The sequence below is a fragment of the Patiria miniata genome, unplaced genomic scaffold, assembly GCF_015706575.1.
Source record: "Patiria miniata isolate m_02_andy unplaced genomic scaffold, ASM1570657v1 HiC_scaffold_17, whole genome shotgun sequence".
Lineage (NCBI taxonomy): Eukaryota > Metazoa > Echinodermata > Asteroidea > Valvatida > Asterinidae > Patiria > Patiria miniata.
Window position 1 is genome coordinate 1,844,535 of NW_024037055.1, and position 25,225 is coordinate 1,869,759.

Genomic DNA, 25,225 nt, shown 5'->3' on the forward strand with positions numbered 1-25,225 from the left:
GTATGTATTATTCCTTTGTTTCTTTTATTTGTGTAAGGCATGTGGGGTTAATTGCAATAAGATGATTTAAAAGGTATGACGTTTTGTCATCACTAACGTTGGCGGCGCTACTTATACTTGATTTTGACGTCACTAGAGGGCGCTTACCTGATTAACTTCATTTATTAATTTTGAAGATGATTTTTGGGAAAGGATTTGTGTGGAGTCTTGGTTAGGCCATTGCATAATTATTATACCTACACCTTAACTTTTGGCCTTTACAAACATTCATGTTGATCATCAAGAAATCTAATAATTCTATACAAGCAGCGTGACTCGTTTCCAACTCCCCCTCCCCTTCCTTAGCAACCCTAGACCTCTTTTCAGTGGATCCCGATTGCTCGTATCTGATTGGTGGAATGCCAGTTATTATTAAACCACTGCTGCGAATCCGGCCTATATACCGCAGAACCTATCGTGTATAGCAGTTGCGAACACGGTTTTCACTAAAAGTTGCTGTTCTTGCATATTTGGTTTTCCAATTTCTCCCACCTCAAATTGAGAATGATGAGCCAGGCTGTGACCCAACAGCCAAGCCGCCGGTCACCGGGCGCGACGGAGATGAACTGGGTGGGCACACCGACAGCCTACCGGGCACAGGGCAGTCTCGACGGCACAGAGACGGGCAAGATTTACGCTGGGCTGGAGATCCTTCGCCACACAGACCAGGTGACGGTCCAACAGACAGTGGAGACTGTTGGTAGGTTTTCCCTCGATATTTTCCTTTATCAACAATCCTTCAAGATACACATTTTTGTAAAGCATTAATCCTGACCTCTTGAAATGCTTAGGATGCCATAAATTGAAGGAATTAAGTCAAATCGCTTCTTATTTGGGATGTACTGCCTATGTCATATTAGGGCGTTACCTGCAAAATAGTTTTACAACAATTTACACAGTACCTGTGAACGCATGAAACAGAGAACGATATTATCTGCAAATCCTTAGTTATGGAACATTTGCTTTTCAAATTTTGGATCCAGTCGGATGTTTTGTGCGTCAGTGGCCAACAAAAACAAACCCCAATAAAAGTACAGTAATGTCTTAATTTGCAGACGGCGAAATAAAAAAAACAACCTTTCCCCCCTGTTAAAAGTACCCTAAATGTATTGAAAACAACCCTTTGTATGAGCCATATAATTACGGGAAACAACTCTTTTTTTAGTGCTTTTTCACTCTATTTGGATTGAAGTTTGAGTTTCCCCGGTGTTTCACGGCAGCCCATGATGTAAGATCACTCTAAAAGACTGAGTTCCACTCTTTTAAAGAGCAAATGAGGACAAGTTTGAGTGGTTTTTCACGCGTTTACATTGGGAGAGTAAACAAACAAATTGAACATTCCTTTAGTGTTTATCTAATTGTCCTTTTGTTTCGTTTTTAGTTCTTATGAATGAAAATGAAATGCGTATGTACAGTTAAACTTATTTCTTTTCACTTTATACCCTTTAACCAATACGTAAGTTAGTGTGCACATTCCTCAGCGCATTTCGCCGGTCGTGCAGTAACAATGTTTACATTTCTAGAATTGATGCCGAGGTCATCGCATCTGCACGCGTATTGTATTTGCAGTCCCATTCAACCAATAACTTAATAACACTGTGAATCGGTGTTTTTGCCGCCACACAAATTGCGTCCTTTGTTTATATTGTTGTGAAGTTGAACAGATCTTCGCATAATAACATACTCTTTATAATTGTAGCCAATGCACAAAACGTCACTTGATCTAAGGTAAACTTTTGTTTCAGACTTTTGCCTAAGACGTGTGGTTTACTTTACAACAGGTGCTGGTTGTGACGTCACTAATACATATTTGATGACAAACAAGGAGAACGAGCAACTGTTTCAAGCGATAGAAGGTACAAGATTAAATCAGAAGGCAGCATTTAAAAATATATCTTTGATTAGTTTTAAAAGTGTTATTTAGCTCGATCCCCACCCCACCCCCAGAAAAACCTACTAAATGTATAAATATTCTAATACTTGTATAAATATACTAATACTTAAAGCACAAAAGGTATTTCAACTGCTGTTAGTTGAGGCATATGGGAACATTGGTGTCTACACTTATATACACGGTACCGATTTGATGAGAAATTCTCACGATAGGATGGTGCCAAATAGCCTGGGAAATTATTCTGCTTAAAATGGTATCGATCAAAAAAGAAAATATTGAATGGTGTTTTATGTGCGCGCGGCGGGCATAACGTTTTACGTGCGTTACAAGACTGATGTTGCACATTTTCCTATAGGTGCGTCTTGCTGTGGGCGTTTCTGGTGCGGTCCTGCACGCCCCCTGCGCCTCGCTCTCAGGGACAAACTGGGCAATGACGTCATCCATGTGGTACGTCCTCTACGGTGTGACGCTTGTTGCTGCCCGTGTTGCATGATGGGAGTCATGGTCCAGACACCGAATGGCGAGGTTATCGGATACGTCAAACAAACGTGAGCAATTTCAATTGACCATCGATGACGAAACATAATGAACTTTAGTTCAATTCAACTATATTCTGTTTCCATATTTGTGAAAATCAAAGGAAAGTAAACAATAAGCGTCTACCTTGCAGCAGTTCAACTTTTAGATACCGTAAAAAACAAATTGAAACATCGACGTTATTTTGTGACCACCAGTTGGAGCTTTTTCGGAGCTACTTTCAAGATCGAAGATGCCGACAAGACGCCGCTGATGACTCTCTGGACATCGTGTTGCCCGTGTAGATGTCGAACCGACATAGAAGTACAGGTATACATTTCGGTTTACCTCGCCATTATGACGTCACTCCAGAGATTACGTGAGATAGTGCTCACCAGCCAGCCTTCATTCTTAAAAGCACAGGTCAAAATTGTTCTTATGAACAAGGGAGGGGTCCATTATCACGGGAAGGCACGTAATTTCTCTTGTTCATCGTAATACGTCGGTAGAATCCAAACCAATCAAATGACCTGACAACTTTGACTTTCGCGGTCATATAATTTCCGATGAACATTTATCACCATTTTCTAACTAACGGCACAAAAGGTGTGAACAAATTGTGCTTATTGGATTCAATTTTTAGGTTTGGAAGTTGTCTGATGATGGGATGGGATTGATCCGCAAGCAGTGGGGAGGAAGACGGCAAGACATTAACATGGATCACGAAACATTCACAATCCAATGTGAGTACAAACCCCATGCCACATATACTAATATATCAATACCTTTTGACGTAAATTATTGAGGTAATTGACACTATATTAATATCAATATATCAATATATATATACATCCACACCCTCATCCACCTCCATATCCACATCCTCGTAAACAGCAACAGCAACGTCAACACGGAACAAAATTGATATAAAATTAATGTCAATGTCACTATCAATATTTTTCATCTGTTAGAAGACAAATATTCATACATTTTAAATCTCGCTACTGTAGTTCCTCCAGGGTGTGACATCAAGTGTAAGGTACTTCTCATCGGAGCTGCTTTCTTAATGGTAGGTACTTTTCCAAGGAGGCCTATACGTAGAATGTGCCAACTTTCAATGTAGCAACTGGACAGTATTACCGTGACGCATGCTTGTTTGTGTCGAGATGACGTGTTCTTCATGATATAGTTGGTTCTCTGTTGGTTTGTTTATTTATCATGATCAATTCTAACATTGTTTCACATTAGTGATACATAATTATCAAAATCGCCGACTGCGTCATATTCCAAACAACTTTTTAGCAATTTTACTTTTAAAACATTTCAGCCAAAGTCAAGGGAAAATACACAGTGAAGTTTACCTTACATAAACGAACCCGTTATGGTTGATACCCTTTTCTGATGTTCAACTAATCTTGTCATTTTTAACTTTGTGTATATTTCTACTTTCAGGATTTGATGTTCTTTGAGATGACTTAACTTAAACTCAAAGCCACATTCAGCACGAGGGCGATATCTCCGTGTAAAGGCGAGACAAAGTTCTTAATTTTTTTTGTGTAAGTCCGTTTTTTGTCAGATTCTTTTTTTTTAGTTAGGCTTACAATAGACATGTACATACGTATCTAATCAGGACGCATTTAATCAAGCAGTACATGTATATATCAATATAACATGGAGATTCTGCAACACTTTGAATAAAATGACGCAACAATGACACAAAAATTGTATTTACAAAACATTTTTAATAGTGCACATCATGACAACAACCCACTGCTCTATTGATATTATGTTTGGACCCATCAGAGAAAATTCATAGATGCAAGCAAATGGTTCAGGTAATTTTGAATTCCGTAATTGTTATAAAACATGTAAATGTTTTAAACCGGTTCCTTGTGTGGACCAGTTACCAATATATGGAGCTTTTAGAATTTCAAAGGAACATACTCAGGAGTAGCACACAAGGCAACCTGGGGAATAGCAAATGATAAATATTAATTGTGAATTTTTATCACAGTCACCGGATGTACCGATGTGAACGAGTGAAATCATGGATGGTGTTTCAACATTTCATTACTCACTATTCTTATCATGGTATTTGCAGTTACTCTGGGCAGTTATGACTGGAACAATGGAGCATGTTTGTTTGAGCTACCGTAAACAAGTACTGGCAAAACACATGAAGGGGATTAATTCCCAAAGTGCATAATTCAATTGTGAAATAAGAACTCCAAATTTGGAAAGCAAATGATAAAGTCAGGTGCTCAACTTAACCCTTGTTACAACTCGATTGAGGAAATGAATTTCACCCTGAAGTCCTGTTAACTATGGGCTCCGTGCACAAGTACCCCCTCAACGGTAAGAAAGGGAGAGTTGGGGGAGACCACTGGCCCAGTTGGTTCTCGAAAGTGGTTAAAAAGCGCCCTCTCTGTTTATGCACGGAGCCTATATGGCCCATAACAGATGCAATAACTGATTTTTTTGGACAATGGGATCTGTTTATGTACACAATGTGCATCAAGCATGTTTGTGCCTAGTGGACGAACGGCTTGCCCCATCTTGGCTGCTACTTCGTGAAAATATCCGTGTTTCTGAAGCTGGAGTTGTCTCTGTGAATACACAAAAAATAAAGAAAATGTAAAAATGGTCAGTTCTGAAAAAAATATTGAAAAAAATCTAATTTTCAATTACCTATATCAAGAGTAAAGTGTTTGAGAAACCAATGAAATCATTTGAAATCAATTTATTTGATGGATGATTTTGTTTTGTTTTTAGTTTGTGTTGTATGTGTTAGTTCAGTTGCTGTGTTGTAGATACACTCTTAATGTCATTACAATTTGAAGTGTACTTGTAGAAAAAATGTATCCATCTAATTTATTATTAGAATGCACTAAAATAGATGAGTATACTAAATCAATATACATAGTTTACTAAAATAAAATTTTTTTGAATACTCAAATATAGCATTTTTGAATGAATTTTGGCCTCTGAAAAAAATTCTGCTAGGATCCAAAACGTCAGGCCCTCTAACTTATATGATTTGTATGTTTCAGGTCAGTCCAGTTTCCCCTACCCATGATTGCCCTTTGTCCCTCATATTTTAAAAAAGTTGAAAGCATCAACTACCAACTACAAGTTCTCCAAAGCTCTGAATACAATGATTGCTTAATTTAAAGTTTGGCCAAACGGTGTGATATCTTACTTGATACTGTCAGTATGTGTCTTGTATTCCATGATGGTGTTTGGGGGAAGATTGAGAACTCTTCTCAGCGTGTCTCGGATGCGAAGGCTGATGGTCACATCGCTAGAAGTTCTATTCCAGATTGATATGATGTCCTCCTACACAAGGGATAGAGGAATTCATAGTGAACTGATTGTTTAAAAAAGCAGATGTCTTCTGCTCTGCAAATGTTTCTTTTCAAGTGCCATTGTCCAATGGTTACGGTGTTTGACTTATGTGCCGTGGTACATGGGTTTGAACCCTGAGAGGGAACATGGTAGTGTGTTCTTTAGGCAAGACACTTTGCTACAATTGCCTCTCTCCACCTAGGAGTATAAATGGCACCTATGAAAATATTGCACTTATTTCAGACTGCTGCAGAAAAAAATGGCCTCATGGCTCCCCTTAAAATAACCATTTCTTTGTTTTACATTACTTTTACAGCTAAAATCAGCTTTACATTAAAACCTCAGGAATTCCAGATTTCAAAAGGGATTATATATAAATTTCAAAATCAAGAAAAATCCTGACAAATGTCATTCGTGGTTTGTACTTTGTGCTTTCTGAGAGCTTTTGAGAAAACCTCACAAGCTTTCCAACCTACAACTTGTTCTTTACTTGTGGATATAATTTATCTTATCAACTGACCACTGACAGATTTTAAGGGTTAAGGAGGACCAAGGATACTTGAAAACTTACAGCAAATCTGATGGACACGACAGCACCACAGATTTCATCGCCAACCATGAACTGTTCGCCCAGCATGGCCAGGATGAGGTTCTCCCACAGGCGGGAGGCAAGACCTTTCCTTAAACGCACAATCCACTTGCCGCCACTCTTGTTAGCATCATCCTAAAACAAAACAAACATGTGTTGATGTTTGTTATATCCAAACTACGCCACTGGTCCTAACACATGAGATGGGTACCTACGACATAACTTAAATTGGAAAGGGTTAAGACAGTCCTTGTTTTGTAATTTTAGCACAAAAGTTACCAACAAACTGAAGATACCTGAGATCTACAAGATCTAGTATTAATGAAAGTGCAAGTCTAAACAGTGCATTCTTGAAAACAAAAGGGTAATGCATGCAGTGATAACATACACACTGACACAAAATTGGTAAGGTCTAGGTCTTGCCCCCAAACAAATTCTGGAATGAAACATCTTTGGAGGGGATGAAATTGAGAAATATACATACCTCCCACATTGGCTTGATACCCTGTTTGAATAAATGATAGTCACTGCTGCTTGTGAGATCACAGGGTCTGGCAAGATGTGTGTACAGCGTCCAAAATTGTTCAACCTGCAAAGAAATGATTACACACTCTCAAGGAAAAGACTTCAGTAGAAGTTGTCTGGGCACTCACAGATCAGAAGAGACGTTTAGGGAACTGTAATGTCCGATAGTAAGCCGAAAAATTATGGAACAGGACAAACGTCACACTCTCTTGCAGGTGAGTCAAAATTTGATTGTCAAGTAATAATGTTGTGCATAATGTGAACTGAGTAAGTGAGAGGACTTTTTGAATTAGCATTTTTGAAATTGTATCTTCTCAACTTTTGTTTAGGGCTTACAAAGCTAGATAAATGACTTACTGATGCAAAGCTGCCGACTGTTTTGATGTTCTGTTCGTAGTTTGTGGATGATGCCTTGTTCCCTGGTGTACGCTTGGAAAACCACATAGAATAGGAGTACTGTAGCTGGTGCTCACCCTGCCCTGGCTTAACCTTGGGCTGTGCAGAAAAATCATACAAAATAGTGATAAGTAGGCCTATGCCATCTTAATTTGTATCTGTTTTGACTTGCTCTTCAAACAAATAAAGCAAATACCAATCTATTTCTGGGAAAGGCTGCAGATATTGATACACCAAGTCTTTCTTACCCATACAAACTTGTCTACTTGATGGTCTTTGGATACTTCGGTATCTTCCTTCTCCTCACCACTGTCCTCATCTTTCAACCTGTAAACAAATAATTACAAAAGTTAAAGGGGCAACAAACCCTTACGCCTGTTTTGTAAATGCTGCATTGTCAATTTTCCACACAATACAATTATACAAATGCATATTACAATACAATGTCTGTTGTTCAATAATTGAGATCATGCAGTCCCTGAATACATACACCGGTACATGTTGAAAGATATGTTATGCAACGACAAAACAATGTTCTGAATATAAATGTCTCAAATCCCCCCGCCCCCCCCCCCCCCACGGCCAACAAAACAGAAAAATAACTCTCATTAACTTATAAAAAATAGTTCCAAGAGCAAGACAATTCTTTTATAATTATGCATTTTTTTTTATAATACAAAGTTTAACTTTTCAAATAGTTACAATTGATAAACTCTTCTTTTTTTTTGCAAGTGCAAGAACTATCCAGTATCATCTACCCTGTTACCGTGCACGTGAATTAATGAGACGAACATGAGTTTCATGTCAAATCATTTGACGAATGACATGAATTGAATGATGAACATCTGTTTCGTAAAAATATATATGGGACTGTTAATCAGGTTACTTACATGTCAAATTTATTTTTCATCCTCTTCTTGACTATAAAAATATACAAATCTTGAAACTATAAAAATATTACAGCATGAAAATTGATAGAAATGGGACTGGAATGTGTTAATAAACAAGCACAAAATTGCATCAAGTATTTTGACTCTGGATGTTGATCTTTTCTAGCTTATTTACCTGGCTCTTTCAATACTTTGTAACTTTCATTATGCAATTGTGGTATGCAAATTCAATAGTAATCTATGAAGATACTTTCAAGATAAAAGTTATCAAGTTTTTAAAATAATATTTGTTGTAATTTTGGACATTATTTATTTGAAATCGAAATAGATTTTACAAAATTATTATATATTTTTGAAAGAGTAAACTAAAGTCAACTAAAACAAGATGGCGGCCGCCAGTGCATCAACAAAATCGAAGCTGTTGTCTCTAGTTGAAGAGGCAGAATGCCTCACTAAGTAAGTATTGTCTCTAAATTTTGGAGTTAGCGTTATTTGCTGTTTGTATTCTTTACACACATTAAAAGTAGATGGTAAAAGAAACGTAATTTTAAAGATATAATGTGTTAAAGTAGGCCTGGTGAGGGCGCTGTTCATTGGGTGAACTTTTTTTTCTGAATAGGAAATTGTGATTGAAATTTGGGTTTTTTTGTTCTTTGCTTTTTTTTGCACTTTCGCGTAGGGCCTACTGTTATGAGTGTTAATATTTTATTTAAAATCAGATATCAGAATTTTTGAGATCATGATTGCCGTCTGCCATTTTCATTGATATTTTGAGAAAATGAATGAGTTTAGTTTTCAAACAGTTTTAGTTTGCTCAGTCCAATGCTCATCTCGAATTAGAGCTGGAGGCACGTCTAATTTTTGTCCAGCGGTTGGAAAATGGTGGAGGCCGTGAAATTTGGCCTTTACTAAAATGCCTCTGCCATTTTCCAACCACTGGACAAAAACTAGATGTGCCTCTAGCTTGAGTAATACAGCTGACATGCTCCATATTCATTCACATGTGAATGAATATGGAGCATGTCAGCTGGAGTTACTCAAGCTAATGTGCCTCCAGCCCTATGACTATGTAAAATTCCCGATGAGCATTGGAGCTGGAGTTTCTCAAGCTAATATAGGTCTACTATTTAACTTAAGGTGTGGACTTCGAAACTTTCCAATTGTCTTTCAAAATATTTCACAAAAATGTAGCTCCCCCCCCATAGGTTTAGTCTAGACAGCCAACAAAGCATCCTCTAAATGTACATTCCTTTCCAAGCTACTAGTTTCATTTTGCTCCAGTGTGCCTGATTATGTCACATTTTTGATTTCTTTAAAATTCTAACAACATTTTTATTTCTAACTTCACACACAGCAATACTGATAACAAACTTGTAGTTGAACAAACTACCACAAAGAAGTGATTTGAAGACGGTTCTTAAAGGTTTCCACATTAATAGAAAGAGGCTGTTTATTCACATACATGTACACCTCTTTTATATTTTACCAACAAATCAGAGACCTGTTTGAGTCTACTGCAGCTGTGAGGCAGAGAATGCCAGCTCTTGAGGATCCTCAGGTAATCTATAAATACACTGTAACCATCATGAAATTTGCATAACTTTTAACCTTTGCATTGTCTATACATAGAATTGAATGGAGGATTTTGCTACTATGATTCGAGGAATTTTATTTTGTGTATTTCACAAAAGTTCTAATTTTTAAATTCTGAATAAAACTGTAATCATATTAAGACATTTAATGTAAATAAAATTCCAACATATTTGAACCTTAGCTTTGCCTTTCCAGTATTTCCTCACCAAAAAAACTACTGTAGAATCATATTGCAGTGCAATATTAAACACCCCCTCCCTCTGGATTGCAGATTATGGACATGCTGATGAAGAAGAATGAGGAGATTGAAGCAACACTCAAGAAGACTGAGGAGCAGAGGGAGCAGCGGCGGGAGATGGAATGTCTGCAGGAGGAGGTGGACAAGAGAGACGAGGACATCAAACAGCTGCAGAGGCAACTCAAGGAAGCTGAGCATATTCTGGTGAGCAGAGAAGATTGTCTTCTAAGGAGTGTTTCCTGCCTCAACACTAACACCTGTAGAACCCCTACAATAGATAAATCCTTAACCCTCACTGCCTAGGCCCTTTTTGGCTAGGAACCATCCTCAATCCTGCAAAATCCCTCCAGTTGCCACCATGTAAAAGTTGGATTCTGCCTCAGTCCTCCAAAATCATTCCTTTCTTTTTAATGTGTTCAATAGATAGGTGACTGCTGCCTCAATCCTTTAAAATCCTCAAACAATCAGTGTTGATATTTTTGAGGCAGTGCCGATGATATCGAGAGGCAGTGCGAATGGTGTCCAGTATATTGTGGGCCTCAATTATATATGGCTGAACATGAACAACAAAGGATACAGCCTATGACCTTGATGCCACGCATCATTAAAATTCAACTAACGTCATGGTCACTCGATATTTGTTCATTCCAGGCAACAGCAATCTACCAGGCTAAGGAGAAACTCAAAGCCATAGACAAAGCGAATAAGGGAGCCATATCTGCCGAGGAGCTCATTAAGTATGCGCATCGGATCAGCGCCACAAATGCAGTCTCAGCCCCTCTGTCCTGGGCACAAGGTACACAAATATGGCTGTGTTAAAATGTCTTGCTTAAGGCTTTGCCTAGGTCTTTGTCAATGGGCACATGGTGAAATAGACGTAGTCGTAGCTCTAAACACCTGTTTTCGGACTTGACATGAGCATTTTTGGCAACCTTGAAGAGAATCGTTAGTCACGCTAGTTCTGTCTTTAGTTCTCTGTTCTCAACTGATTGTGGTCGGTGTTAGTGATGGTGGAACAAAGAATAAATGGTTTATTGTCAACGTTTGTCAACAAGTTGATTGTCCTTTGATTGATCGTACAAATTAAGTCAAAATTCTTCAATTTTATCAAAAAATGGAAAGACGAAGGTTTCTTAAATTCTTCAAAACAGAGAAGAGTGGGGAAAGCTTTACCAATTAGAACCATTTCAAAAACCTTTTGTGGAACTTATTTTAAGAGTTATGTAATTGGTCAATAAGAAGATATATTTGTATCGTATTAATTGTTGTGATGTTAATTTGCACTCTTTCAATGATTCTGTCAGGTGACGCACGTAGGCCATACCCGACAGACCTGGAGATGCGCATGGGCATTCTGGGTAGACTGAGCAATCTTCCTGTTGCCCAGGCAACCAATGGGGTTACTGAGGGAGCATCAGCGGCATCTGGAGGAGGTGAGAAACAAATGAATTTTTCTTTGCTCTTTACCGACGTAGCTTTATAAACACTGTATTCTCAGTGTTGTCCCAAGTGAAGGGCAAAAACCCAATAATAAATCTCTGAATGCTGTTCTGTTTAATTAAGATGTGCTGTCTAGTATTTAGTACAATTTTTTAACTGGATCATGTATTTTGGCCTTCATTTTGTCCAGGTTTCGCCTTCTCTCTGAAAAAGCATAGGCTATTAAATATTGTTTTTAAAAGATGTCCTCCACTGATCCCCCTTCTTCCACCTCCCCCCCCCAACCTCATTTAGGTGTACAATACTGACCATAAATCTGGCAAGCAAAATTGTAAAGTATCACTGGTAAAATTTGCGTCTTCATTTGATTTAGATGGTGCCCCTTCGGGTACCAGCGGCCTGACCTGGCAGCCCTCCAGCGAACTCACGGCCAGCCTGAGCATGCCGTCCGGCATCAGCCACCACAGCACCGAGCTGAACCTTGACCTCGGTGCCCCAGGTCAGAACAAAGAGAACGAAGATGACGTGGAGGTCATGTCCACCGATTCCTCCAGCAGCAGTTCGAGTGAAAGTTTATGAAAGCGTTGTGGCGGCCTTAGATATGAACTTTGAACTTTGACACCAAGGTAAAAAAAAATGACCCAGAATTTCCCAGTCCTGCAAAAAAAAACGAGGATGATGTGGAGGTTATGTCCACCGATTCCTCCAGCAGCAGTTCCAGTGAAAGCTTAAGCTGATATGAAAGCGTCAAGGCGACTACTGGATATGAACTTGAACTTTGACACTGAGGTCAAACTGGACCAAGATTAGCCGTAAGCCAATTTTCATGTTAAAAAATCCCAAAGAGTTTGAGGTATTTTCATAATTGGACTGGGTTTTCATCCATCATGAAAAAAACAAAACTTGGGCCTTAGAATGACCCATTGACCTTATTCACATGATCAACTCAAAATTCAGGGACTATGGTTGAAGGGTAAATCTTGTATCACTTTTAATATTTGTATATAATTTGTAAAAAGGCTGTTTCATTTTATCTCTTGCCTGTTAATTTGGGCCGTCAGTTAGAACAGATAGTAAATATTAAAAACACTGATGTGTGTAGATGTCACAGATTTTGTGTCAACACTTAAACTGTATTGAGGTCAGTGTGCTGGTAGATCAAAGTTGGCCAATTGTTTTAAAACAATTGATAGGATGCTCCTGTACTCAAGTGTGTGCTACCGGAACTTTGATTCAAGCTGTGCGTGCACAAGCGACCAAATAATGGCAGGAATCATCCTGAAATCAAATTAGGTTTTGCCCTTCACACTGTATACTCAGTGTGTTATACACATGAAGGGCAAAACCTAATTTGCTTTACATCACCTCGATGCACAAATTCCATCTTAAGAAAACCATACACACACAAATACATACAGAAAGGATAAACAACACTTGATTACAAAACAAAGTTTCTTGCTTAGAGATGTAGATTCACATGTACATGTACATTTTTCTACTACACTGTAACAGTACACATGTACTCCTGTATTTCAAGCCAGAAGACAGAAAACGGTAGAGTTTATAGTTGCCAATTGAAGAGAATGAAATAATCTTTATTCACAACTTTTTAAGTTGAATAACAACACATCACAAAGATGGACATTTTTTCTAAAAACATCAATTGCAAAAGTCACATGGGATATAAACAAATGTTTACAGGTTTTCAGGTGAGTGGCAGACTGGAAAGGCAGGTTTTGTTTGCAAGAAATCTACGCTGGATAAATTCACATACTTCACTAATTCACATTGGAGAGTCAGGTTGGCGTAGCGATAATTTCCTCACCTTCCACCGCTGTGACCCGGGTTCAAATCCCGCCTGGGCCAACATGTGGATTGGGTTTTCAGTCCCTCCCTTATTCCTTGGGTTTTCCCCAGAATAGCTTCTGGGCTTTTCCTCGCACCTCTAAAACTGTCATTTCTTCTCATACACATACTTCACTAATTCACATTGGAGAGTCAGGTTTACGTAGCGGTACTTTCCTCGCCTTTCACCGCTGTGACCCGGGTTCGAATCCCGCCTGGGCCAATATGTGGATTGGGGTTTCAGTCCCTGCCTGATTCCGTGGGTTTTCCCCAGAATATCTTCTGGGCTTTTCCTCCCACCTCTAAAACTGTAATTTCTTCTCATTGTCTTCTCTCTAAGTTGGTGTGATGTTTCCCCTGGGATGCTTTACCGACTATAATGATACAGATACAGATACATACGTTTTCCTTATATTTTGATGGTTGGAAAACTTTGAAGTTATTTCTAAAATAATGAAGAATATTTCAAATGGTTAAATAACAAGTGAAGGTGATATTATATTTCTAGTAATCAACATGATGACATAACTTTCAACTGCCAGTTGGATTACATTTCGTGAGTACTGTTGAATTGGATAAAAACAAATCTATGGAGCAAATCAATATCAAAGTATTGACATTGAAACTGTAGACAAATCCGTATTAAAAGTCATAACATCTCAAATCATGTTAGAAGCTACATGTGACTGACTTGTGATGATACTTGTGATTGACATGATTTGATTGCAGTAGTACTATAGAGATGAGGACATTGTATTTCATACAAAATCAATAATTCATTTAATAAATGATAAAATTTTACAATATCGTAATTGCAACAAAAATTCAAGTAGAAATTAATACAAAATAAGCCTTCTTGTAAAATTTGTGATTAAATGATTGGATGCCGTTCTTATTGGATCCAGGCCTCCACAGCTTTGAAGATGGTGTCCCTGGCTTGTACAAGCTGAGGGGGATCCGAGGGCAGTGCTGGGTACATGTTGGCACAGTGAGCAGTACCTGTTTTAATAACAGAAATAAAAAATTGAAATCATTTCATTTAGTAGAATTTGTAGAATAACTTTTGGTATGACGATTTCTCAACAGACAGTGTGTGACACTTGGTGATTTATATCATAATTTTCATTAGCATGCATATGTGAGTTTTTCTCGGTTGCTCTGTGTTGCCATTTAGCACTCCAGACTAAAGAACCAAGCAGTTTTATGAAAATGGGTCTGGGAACAAGACATGGAGAGTTTAGAAGTTCCTAGATGTCCGCGCCAAGCTATAATCTATATTTCCATACTTTACATCCATGCGTGGCAGTCACACCGTTAAGTCTCAACAAACAACGAACATCAACAAGGTGGCGTCAGTAAAAACATAGATTTTGGTAAGTTTTTAACATGCTTATCCTAAAAACAAACTTATAGTGAGGACTGAGGAGGATATTTTGTTCCTTGCAAAATTTTACTCGATGACTCAAAGATATGGATTAGTGGGGATACACTAATCGCTGTATTCAGAATGTTGAGTTTTGCCTTTGTGAAAAAAAAAACATCTGTGCAAAGTGCAAAACTTGACATCAGTTTTGCATAGACTAATGTCAGGACCCCCGCCCAATTGTGATCTTTGAAAATATTCATTAAAATCAAGTAATTGGTTGCCACTTGCCATTGATGTAGACTGCTGTTTCAGTCTCAGAGACATCCTTGGTGATTCCCAGGTAGTGCCAGGGATCGATTGAACCGTTAGGGAAGATGACTTTGGTTGCTCGGATGCCCTTGGCTCCGTAGTTGGTGTTAGTGCGTGCAATGCCTTGAGTCAACGTGGTCTTGTTGAACTGTTTCCCGTAGATGTCAGAGCACTGCTGCAGGGAGAAGCTACAAAAGAAAAGAACAAAATTCAATCAAGGTTGGAACCATTTTGCTATTTCTGTTAACAATAAACCAGTGGGCAAGTTCATTTTAATATGAATTCAAAGTGAATTTAACGTCGTACAACATTCATAGTGAAATCAGCTGGAGTTGAAATTTTTCATCCAAATGTGAAGCGTAAATTCTCGCGGTTATGTCACACATTCTATTTGCATTGCATTAGTACACGGTATGATCTAGCCTCAACTCTACAGACAATCAGTCACACTGTCACTTCTATCACGAAGGCCCCCTTCAATGGAGAAAACACTGTGCTAGCTATTGTTCATATAATCTGTCACGGGCAGTTGCTTTGTACAATAGCATGCACAATGGTTTCTCCATTGAAGGGGGCCTCGTGAGTCCACAGTGATCATGCATCTGGAGTTGTCTTTCTAATGATAGTTGGGACTACCTGACAGGGAAGCCATTGCCGAATGGTTGGTCCTTGCCATCCGATGTTTGGAAGAACCCAAACTCAGTACATGTCTGGTACACCCACTGTCGACCTGTATGATAAAATTATAGTAAACTTACAACAATGGCCCAAGTATAGTTTGGCCTGATTACATACTCTTCTCAAGTAGCTAGTCATAACAAATTGCTCAGCAAGACTGTATGTTTGAACTATAAAATAGCGGACAACCAGCCACAAGCAATGTCCACCAACCACATTTTGGTTGGTAACCGGTTTATTTGCTAACCAGATTTTTTTTCGTTTTTGGAACTGACCTCCTTCAGATGCCGAGCTTTCCCAAGACGTCTGTCTCATCTCAGTGATCATGTCATCGTAAGATACGTCCAGACACTTCTCCCCGTATGTCTGCAGTAACAGCGTGTTGACGGCAGCGTAGCGCGCCAGGGGCACGCCGATAGAGGTATTACCCATGATGCCACACAGGGTGTCAATGGTGATGTCGGTGCCTACCGCTCCCTAGCAGTTTTTAAAAAATGACAATGTCATAATACTATATTTTTCGAATATATTCAAACTTTCAAATTTGCACATGCCAAAGTTTGTATAATTATAAGTCGATGTCGAGTCCACTTTGGAGACCAAAAATTTTCTGCAATAAATTGCACTGATTCCAATTTTTAAAATTCAAGTTTTCAAACACCAAGTCTTAAAGAGTTTTTGTGACGATAGTTTAACTTTCATATTGCAGGCAATTTGAAAGTTTTTGCAATTATTAACTAATAGGACACTTCACTAACACTGACTGATCTTGTGTTTTCCAGTTTTACCTCAAATGCACGATTGTCTTTGTTGTACTGCACCACCCCAAAGAAGTTGCCCGCGATGGCCTCATAGAAATTGGAGACATCGTTGGGGTTGGATCCGTTCAGTGGCTTACAGACTCTGCAGAGAAAGAAAAATCAGGGGAAATATAATGTAGTTTAAGAAAAACATTGATTATGAACCTTTTAACGCCTTGTAAATTGCCCCAATTGAGCATATTTCCATATTTCAAATGAGTTGTTTAAAAATGTAGGTCACTAATATATATTTTTTAAACACAACAAAAAGTTCCCTTAGTGGATCTTAAATCTCTGTGCCTGGTCCAATTTAGACATCGGCAGTCAGATCATTTAATCAATCAATAAAATAATTAACAATCAATAAAATAATTTTAAAAATAACAGCTTTACTGGAACATCTTGGTCAGGTCCGCCCATCCCACACGGTGCTGCAGGAGTTGTTCCACCTGCGTTGTGGCCTGCATGATGTTGGTGTTGCACATATCTCCCTGCGGGCTCGTTGCCAGAGAATCCCGCACCACGGACACGTAACCTGATTGAAGGCAACCAATTCAAAATTAGAACATTTTCTAAACACAAAAGCTTTAAACAGAAATTAATGCTTAGCATAAACCAGCTTATGAAATTGTTGACAATGTTCAAATGAGTAGAATGCATCCCTTGTGCATGTGCATTGGATGTAAGAGTCTGTACCATGTAGCAAAGTGTCCTTCGCTGATGCAGACTCTTAAATGTTAAAGAGCACCCTCTATTGTTTATGCATATTGCCAATACCCAAGTCAATAATGTGCGACAAAAGGGAGATATTCTTCCATTCTTAATTTGTATTTTTTTTCTTCTAAGCCTTTTATTGTATTCGGTTTGTGACCAAAAAGTGGACACAAGAGGGCTCACTGTGTAGTGACTGACCTGTGAAGTCTAGCTGGGCCAGTAATGGTCCACTGGTTGCCACGGCACCATCCACTAGATGAGGGTATTTCAGACGGAACCAAGCTGAGAGACTACCTAATTAAAGACAGTGATCATTCAAAATAATTGTAGATTTTGAACCATCCACTAGATATATTGATCTTAATTCTTTTTGTACAAATGGCAGATTTTCCAAAATGGATTCTTCCATTTTCTTGACTCTTGCTGATATTTTTGTGTTCAAATGAGCTGTAATGCTTTCTATTAACAGATTCTATCTTGTATACATAGCTACAATATTGCTGGAAGAACATAAAAACAAACAGCATGTATACCCAAAATGTTTGATTTTTAAACACAAAGGACAGCCGGGGGAAAAGAGACGGGGTGGGGACAAGAAAGGGGGTGGGGACAAGTAACAGGTTAATGGTTTTACTTGGCCATAATAATTCAAAGGATTTCAAGATTTTGTTAATGTTTACCTGGGTAAGAACCACCGAAGGAGATCCACTTGCTGTATGTGACGTTCATTTTCATGCCCATGTACTGTCTGAAGTAGGCCAGGTCTGCTAGGGCCTGCTCGCTGTTTAGGAAGCTCAGGCTCTCCACGGAAATATCACTAAAATGAGGTGTAGGATATTAAAACAGAGTACAAGGCTTCATTATCAAACAGACAGTGAAATACACAGGGTGTAGGGTAGGGTGGGGCAAGGGTGTGGCTATGTGTACTTGCTTGGCCCAAATTGGGGGGGGGGATAACTGGATTGCATTGAGGGAGCGATGTATGGCAATACTTCCTCCTATTCTTCTGGCCAATTATTATTCCTTTTGGCAAAAGTGTTCAAATATTGTATGTTAATGTATGTTAATTCATGGCAGTCCAGGAAGTATGAATTGTGGTACCATTGTCCCCATTACATAGTGCAACAGAAAATTGTTAAGTAGTTCTGACAAGTATGGGGCAATCACTTGTAGTAGCATTATTGGCAACATTTTCGATTGGGTAATTATCTTGAAGGAAGAGAGTGCTTTTAAGTAATTCTGATCTTCAGTTTGGATTTAAACAACATGCCTCCACCACTCAGTGTACTTTTGTCATGAATGAAGTTATTTCTCATTACAATTTTAATAGGAGCAATGTTTATACCCTGTTGTTAGATATGTCTAAGGCATTTGATCGAGTTGATAATTGCAAACTGTTTAAAAAATTGCTTGACAGAAACATGTCTCCTGTTGGCTTGCGTAACACCAGCTCCACTGCTCATCAGGAATTTATATTGTAAATGGCTTGACTGATGAATTACAAAATAGTGGTGGTGGTTGTGATATAGGTAGCAGCAGAATTTGAACCCCTGACCCTCTGAACATGGGCCACAAAAGGCCACCATTTATTGCACCACTTGGTGTTTGAAGGCTTTCTAGGTCAGTCCACATTAAAAAAAAAGTGTCAAAATTTGAAATTGATCTTCCCTTTTTTTGCCATTAACAAAGCCAAGGAGTTTATGTGAAAAATACCCAAATTTTAAGAACATGAAGCTTTCTGTGATAACTTCCAGTTTTCTTTGATCATTTCTTACGGAGTAGGATGACTTTTCCCATAAAATCGGTGCTCCAGCATCAGGCACAACGCCCCCAGTCGTTCAGCCATGACGACCCATGTTCCTTCTACCATCCAGATAGGATTGGCGGTGCCTTCTCCACCAATCATGAGAAAGACTGGACCGCCGGGCTTGAAGAAGGTATCGTTGACAAAGTAGCGCTGCAAACACAATTATATTTTAGCACCTGTATTCACTTGTAATAATACAAGGAACTGTGCCGCAAGTGTTGCAATAATGTTTACTCATATAGCCTTAATTTTTGCCGTGATCACTAACATTCTCACTAATGTGTTGTAATCTACACCTGTGATAAATAACACGAAGCCCAGACTATGTGCAAAGAGCATCAGTTTGATCATAATGAGTATGAATCATAGTATTAGTTGTGTACATTTTGAATCTCTGAAAACTAGTCTAGATTATCCACATAAAACGAATGAAAAGCAGGAAATATCCATGACTTATCAATGCGTTAGGTCTCCAGTAAAGTCCCTCACTACCAATGCCTATTAAATTCAAATAGTTTGTAAAAGAATTGGGAGATGGACCTTATAATAGCTGGTCTATCGTACCTGTTGCCAAGTCCTGAGATCGGCATCGTTGAAATGATCTAGTTTCTGTTCCAACCACTGATCGGGAGGCAGCGAACCGCCTGATCGTCTCCTCGGGGCTCCAAGCATCCCACCCCGGGGTCTCCCATGGAGAAATCGCGGTAAGGACCAGGCCAAACCGACGAAAAATGTGAGAAAGATGAGCACCGCGAGCCTGTGAACAGCCATTGTGGGATCGCATGTGTTGCTCCGGTGGCCGGTCAGGTGATCGAGGTTTGTGTGTCATGTGACAAAAAGTTTAATGATCTCTACGACTGTTTTATGATTGTTAATCAAATGTGGGTGTTAAAAAAATCCGAGTTAAAATATCTCAACAGTGTTCCTGCCGAAATAGAAGGCTAAAGTTAAAAAGTAAAATCCACAGAAGAGTCACATTGCCATAGGATGTCACGCGAGCCTACACCGTCCTCCCACAACTTTAGGCCAAGACCAAAAGCCAGAGAAAAGGAGAAATTCTTTAAAATGCCAACTTTCATGGAACAATAAAGATATACTCAATGTGCGGACAATAACTCAATACAGTCGAGTCTCGTTATAACAAACTCGTTTGGACCATGGAGGATATCAGAATGTTGTATTAAGAGGAACATCGGTCCCATTCATTGCGCACATAAAAGCACAGTCGGGACCAAGGCTTTACGTTTGTTATGACCAGAATTTTGTATTAACAGAGTTTGTACTAACGAGAGTCGACTGTATATACCAGCTTAATTAACCTGTAATTTCTTCTTATAATTAGCCGAACTAGATTACACAATGCTTTTGTATATGAGGCAAATCATTCGGTTTTTCGCAAAAAAAATACAAGACCAGCTCAAGCAAATTAAAACGTTCTTTCAAAAGAGGGCGCGCTGCACAAAATTAATGGGTGTCACTAACTTTTTTAACACGGAAAATATTTTTTTTTAATCGATCTCTATTTCATCCATAAGTTCATCCGACCTTGAATAAGATACGCCCACTTACTATCCGGTAGCTTGTCTGTTCGATCGCTTCCGATTGCCTTGGACCCTATACGTGCGAGTTTCAAATTGCGGGCCGCAGCCAGCTAAACTCGTCTGTCCGAACAGTTGAACCATAACCCTAAATCGTCATCAATAACCTAAACGTGACAGGAAACCTAGGATCAGATGCCAAGCCTGCCTCAGTATATATCATGATGCAAAGGTGAACAACTTGTTTATTTTAGCTTCACCCGGTAAACTGCATGCTGTGTGTGCGAAAGAGGAAAGTGTGAAAAGTGCTTTCACTGAGTTCGACAGAAGCTGTTCGCGAGGGAGTTGGGGAAGCACGGCACTCTGTCGTTACACTGACACAATAATTTAGGGCAACTGAGTGGAAGGAAGCGAGTATGGCAGGTAAAGCTGACAACAAGGTCATTGTTCTGATCACCGGCTGCTCCGCCGGCATCGGTCTAGCCACCGCGGTGCTCCTCGCTAAAGACCCGGAGCGACGGTTCCGAGTTTACGCCACAATGCGGGACCCGACCGCGGAGAGACGGGGGCCGCTGGAGGCTGCGGCCGGCGGGGAAAGTGGCGGGATTCTCGGTGAGACTCTGTTCGTTCGTGAACTCGATGTCGGCCAGGCCGGGGACCAGCAGGGCGTGGTGGATGAGATCGTGGAGAAAGAAGGCCGCATTGATGTTCTGGGTAAGTTCGAGTACTTCTACTGTAAGTTATCAGAGTTTCCTCTGGATCCGTAATGATGGATCAGCCGTGTTACAGGACAGGGATAAGGGAGCCGAGTTAACCATTGGCTTTCCTATATGCCTAGTCCAACTGCCTGTTATAGTCAGTGACTCAGTCAGTCGGCCAGTCAATCTGACAGACACCACGACACCACAGACAGACAAAAAGACAGACAAACAGACACTAGACTAGCCCTCAGTGGTCCAGGAAACACATTAATGCAGCCGGTAATTGGATACGAATGTCAGTAACTCTTCCTCAATGCTTGATGGACTTGAATTCGAAGAGCACGCACGTACGGTACAGCAAACACCGCTTTTACTATAGCGAAATCGATTGTATGAGTAACTAGAATATAACTATAGAAGATATTTCGGGATTGGGGAGCTTTTCAAGAAAATCTGATCGTCTTTTGTCTTATTGCCATAACTTTTCTTTACGAACAAGTGAATAATGCTGGTCTGATTATATGGGAAACCGTGGACTCACTACCGTCTCTGGACAAAGCCCAGGCCCTGTTCGATGTCAATTTCTGGGGGACAGTGAGAATGATTCGAGCCGTCCTTCCCTCTATGAAGACCAGGAAGGCAGGACGGATCGTCAACATGTCAAGCGTCTTCGGCCTCGAAAGTAAGACTACGTACTGCAGTCGATGAAAAAGGCAAAGTCAATTTGTTAAAACTGAAGTAACAATAATTATAATCCCGTACAAGAATGAAAGATTTTACAATCATAATATTATGCACTGTCCAACATGAATGGTCCGGAAAAGAAAACTTTACTTGATAAAAACTACCTAAATGCATGGTGCAACCTCTTCCTCAAGTTTTATAGAAGTAAAATTTAGTTACAATCAGTAAGCCAGAAACAATTATTGAATGGATCGTAATAATGTGTGACCATGGAATGCAATGGAGGACATTGATTGCACATTCTTTCTCTTGCCTAATTTACACCAAACCTAACTGTGATTACTGATTTAAGTCTGAAAGCAGGTGTGTCGTGCATCAATATAACTTTCATTCATTTCTTAATAAAATTGATTATTTTTAGGTCAACCGTTCCAGTCATTCTACGCAGCCAGTAAATTTGCTGTCGAGGGAATCACCGAATCGTTGGCGCCTGTTCTCAGACTCTACAACATCTGGTAAGCAAGAAAATACCGACACACCATCCTCACACGGTTTATCTTTTTTCTTGGTGTGGGGTTAGGGTTGGGGACAACAAAGAGAGAAAAGACTAATACTGTGGATTAGCAAAGGAACAAACTTGAAATGCTGATATCCGTACGGTGATTTTCAATGCAGTTTGCTATTTTTTGTCAAGCGGACTATATATATATCCGTCCAAAAAAATGGCAAAGAGGTAGAAGAATTTCAAGGTAACATGCAGTCTAAAAGCCTGTGTATTCGCTTTGTGACGGTTTGAAAGAGTTTAGATAGGCCTAGTAGACTTCTTTGCAGCTATAGTTTTGGGTCCTATCCTTGAAGTGTTAACAATCAATGACGGTCAGCTATAGTACATAGTAAGCGAAAGTAGGCACTCAAACGAACTGATAACAATGAAATAACGTGGACGCGGAGCGACTTCTTTTCTTTTGGATTTATTTTGTGGGGGAGCACAAGCCTCGTCGCCCAAGGTTGGAAATAAAATGGACGCACTAAATGTGATCGCCCCGCTGCATAATATAGGGACGATTATGGTTGCAGGGACGGAAATACTTCTGTAATTTCGAAGACGTCGACTTGTCCCACGAAAGGGGGAGGGGTTGGGGAGGAGAGGGGGACTTACAAACTGCTGGAAAGGGGGCTAAGGAGTAGTTTATCTCCATGTCTATATACGTATATTCCGGCCGGCTTTTGTCATAGCACGATATGTGACAGAGCCCTCCCCCTCATTTGTGTAGAAGCTCAGGACTTCTTTTGAGATATCTAGGGGTGTGTTAGACAATAACAGTCTAGGGTGTGTATAGGGTATATGGGGAGATGGAGGGGGGGGGGGGTACTCCTCTGTCACATATCGTGCTGGGAATAGGAAACCCCGTACGGACATTATCATCCCTGTCAGACGGGCCGCCGAGCCTTGCTACCCCGCCGTGGCTCGCTAATTAATACGGATTCCACTTCACGCAAAAACTTACGGACACATTTTGAATGCAATATTAGAAAGTTTGATATAATGGCCTACAAAAGGCCATGTGTCCGAAGTATCAATCCCGGAAAATTCTTGGAAAATTTTGCAATTCAGTTTTTGAGCAGCGCCCCCAAGCGTCAATTTACCCCTACCTTGCTTTCCGCATTTGTCCTGACTTCCTCATGTCTTGTTCCCTTCCCCTAAAAAGTCCTCTTGATGTACATGAACTTTTACGTTTTCTGCAGTATTTTATTAGCCTTCATCAAAAAGTTCCCTTCGCTAACGCGTGAAGTAAATTATAAATTGTCAGAATTCCACTAAATTGGCAGTCTTTGCTGTTTCAGGGCTGTCCTTATCGAACCGGGATTGGTAAAATCCAACATGACCAAATCCGTGGACGACCCGTTACAATTCGTCACCACCACGCCCAAAGAAGCGGGCTTTGATGACATCACGACCGCTGCCTTCCTCTTCCGGTTCTCATCGCCCGAAGCCCAGCAGTTGATTGGCTCGATACAGACACCAGACGAAGTGGCGGTGGTCGTGCGGGAGGCCATAGTCTGCGAGGAGCCGCACCTGCGGTACCAGACCAGCGAGTTCTCCAAGGCGTTGGCCGCAATGCGACAAGTTGACGCCCTCGGCGATAGGCACTTTTACTCACTTACCAAAACAGACTGAGCTAATTTAGTTGGAATGCAACGAAATACTGCTGTATTTTCGAGGATAAGAAACCCTTTAAAAATTAAAAGTAGTCACAAGTTGTAGGTTACATTGTAATCAACAAGCGATGAATTGGCGATCAGAATTCACAATTTTGTTTTTATGCTTATCGATATAATATGGCACCTGTTCAGACCATGTATCGTCATATTGCATCTGTAATACATATGTTTTGAAATATTAGTTGCTTTTCATATTTGTGTACAAAAAACTTCTGTCGAGGAATTTAAAATTCGGTCTCCTTAAAGGTTTGCCGGTACGTTTACATGGAACAAACGGTAAGTGTGAAGCCGTACGATTTATATCAAACGAAAATGAAAGAGTAAAGGTTGACTCCCTGATAGCTGAAGATAAGAAAAACGATCATTTCAAATTATTTTATTTCAGTTCTAACACCAATCAATGTGCGCGCGGCACAGAAGAGGCTTTGGGTGCAGCAGTTGGGGGTCGGGCAGACGGAAACGAGTACAAAGAAATGAGTTCTTATTTCGAAACTAGAATTGTTTACATCTTATTTTTGATATTGGTTTTTGATAAGAGTGTCACAAAAGTCATACTAAGTTTATTCTGTGGGGATGAAAAAGGTAAAAGGATATCCAAAATATTAGGACGCAGATCTGTAAAAAGGCCCAGAGCTAGAATTGCCCCCGCCCGCCAATCACGATATTGTATGGCCTCAAATTCTCAGGCATTACAGCATTTGGCAGTGAACTTGAGGATTTGTAACAACTTATGAGGATGAAAGCCGTACAGAGGACTGCGAGCTCCTATTTCTGTGAAATTGGATGAAATTAGGCCCTAAAATGACTCTATTTTGTGATGAAGCGTAGGCGTTCATCATAGTTTTCGAAATGTCGATGGGCTTCAGGACTGGTTTAATTAGGGGTGATCATCTTTGGATGAAATTTTCTCCCCAAAATCATTAACTCCAAAATAATGGACAGTAAATAAAAGACGATGAAATAAGCTTTAATTCGATGGGTGTCTCAGATTCCTTGGAGAGTTGTGAGTATTTAAAATAATTGTTGGAAGTACGCGTAATTATCATAGGGTTCGATGGGAATCTATTTTGCCGGGTCTTGTACCCTCATAACAAT

At 39.7% G+C, this 25,225-nt stretch overlaps 5 protein-coding genes across 5 annotated transcripts; 3 read left to right on the plus strand and 2 right to left on the minus strand.

Moving 5' to 3' along the window:
- The first annotated feature begins 5 nt into the window (after positions 1 to 5).
- Positions 6 to 4,617, plus strand: LOC119723367 (phospholipid scramblase 3-like). The gene is made up of 7 exons (XM_038193968.1): positions 6 to 739; positions 1,821 to 1,895; positions 2,289 to 2,481; positions 2,668 to 2,779; positions 3,093 to 3,192; positions 3,460 to 3,518; positions 3,902 to 4,617. The coding sequence occupies exons 1-7, from the start codon at positions 544 to 546 to the stop codon at positions 3,926 to 3,928; spliced, it is 762 nt and encodes a 253-aa protein (XP_038049896.1). The 5' UTR covers positions 6 to 543; the 3' UTR covers positions 3,929 to 4,617.
- LOC119723368 (eukaryotic translation initiation factor 4E type 2-like) lies at positions 4,172 to 8,383 on the minus strand. Its single transcript, XM_038193970.1, has 7 exons — positions 8,195 to 8,383; positions 7,553 to 7,631; positions 7,266 to 7,403; positions 6,868 to 6,972; positions 6,366 to 6,518; positions 5,649 to 5,785; positions 4,172 to 5,055 (listed from the first exon to the last, which is right to left on the minus strand). Exons 1-7 carry the CDS (start codon positions 8,212 to 8,214, stop codon positions 5,013 to 5,015), a joined length of 675 nt encoding a protein of 224 aa, XP_038049898.1. The 5' UTR covers positions 8,215 to 8,383; the 3' UTR covers positions 4,172 to 5,012.
- Positions 8,384 to 8,542: 159 nt separating this feature from the next.
- On the plus strand, positions 8,543 to 12,593 carry LOC119723366 (mediator of RNA polymerase II transcription subunit 4-like). Its single transcript, XM_038193967.1, has 6 exons — positions 8,543 to 8,650; positions 9,692 to 9,752; positions 10,059 to 10,229; positions 10,677 to 10,821; positions 11,330 to 11,458; positions 11,839 to 12,593. The coding sequence occupies exons 1-6, from the start codon at positions 8,580 to 8,582 to the stop codon at positions 12,042 to 12,044; spliced, it is 783 nt and encodes a 260-aa protein (XP_038049895.1). The 5' UTR covers positions 8,543 to 8,579; the 3' UTR covers positions 12,045 to 12,593.
- Positions 12,594 to 13,659: 1,066 nt separating this feature from the next.
- Positions 13,660 to 19,792, minus strand: LOC119723363 (thymus-specific serine protease-like). The gene is made up of 10 exons (XM_038193963.1): positions 19,549 to 19,792; positions 18,953 to 19,134; positions 17,858 to 17,994; positions 17,376 to 17,471; positions 16,857 to 16,998; positions 16,452 to 16,566; positions 15,939 to 16,140; positions 15,622 to 15,715; positions 14,965 to 15,173; positions 13,660 to 14,309 (listed from the first exon to the last, which is right to left on the minus strand). The coding sequence occupies exons 1-10, from the start codon at positions 19,753 to 19,755 to the stop codon at positions 14,203 to 14,205; spliced, it is 1,491 nt and encodes a 496-aa protein (XP_038049891.1). The 5' UTR covers positions 19,756 to 19,792; the 3' UTR covers positions 13,660 to 14,202.
- Positions 19,793 to 20,504: 712 nt separating this feature from the next.
- On the plus strand, positions 20,505 to 25,101 carry LOC119723365 (retinol dehydrogenase 8-like). The gene is made up of 4 exons (XM_038193966.1): positions 20,505 to 21,236; positions 21,723 to 21,905; positions 22,329 to 22,422; positions 23,753 to 25,101. The coding sequence occupies exons 1-4, from the start codon at positions 20,939 to 20,941 to the stop codon at positions 24,084 to 24,086; spliced, it is 909 nt and encodes a 302-aa protein (XP_038049894.1). The 5' UTR covers positions 20,505 to 20,938; the 3' UTR covers positions 24,087 to 25,101.
- The last annotated feature ends 124 nt before the right edge of the window (positions 25,102 to 25,225 follow it).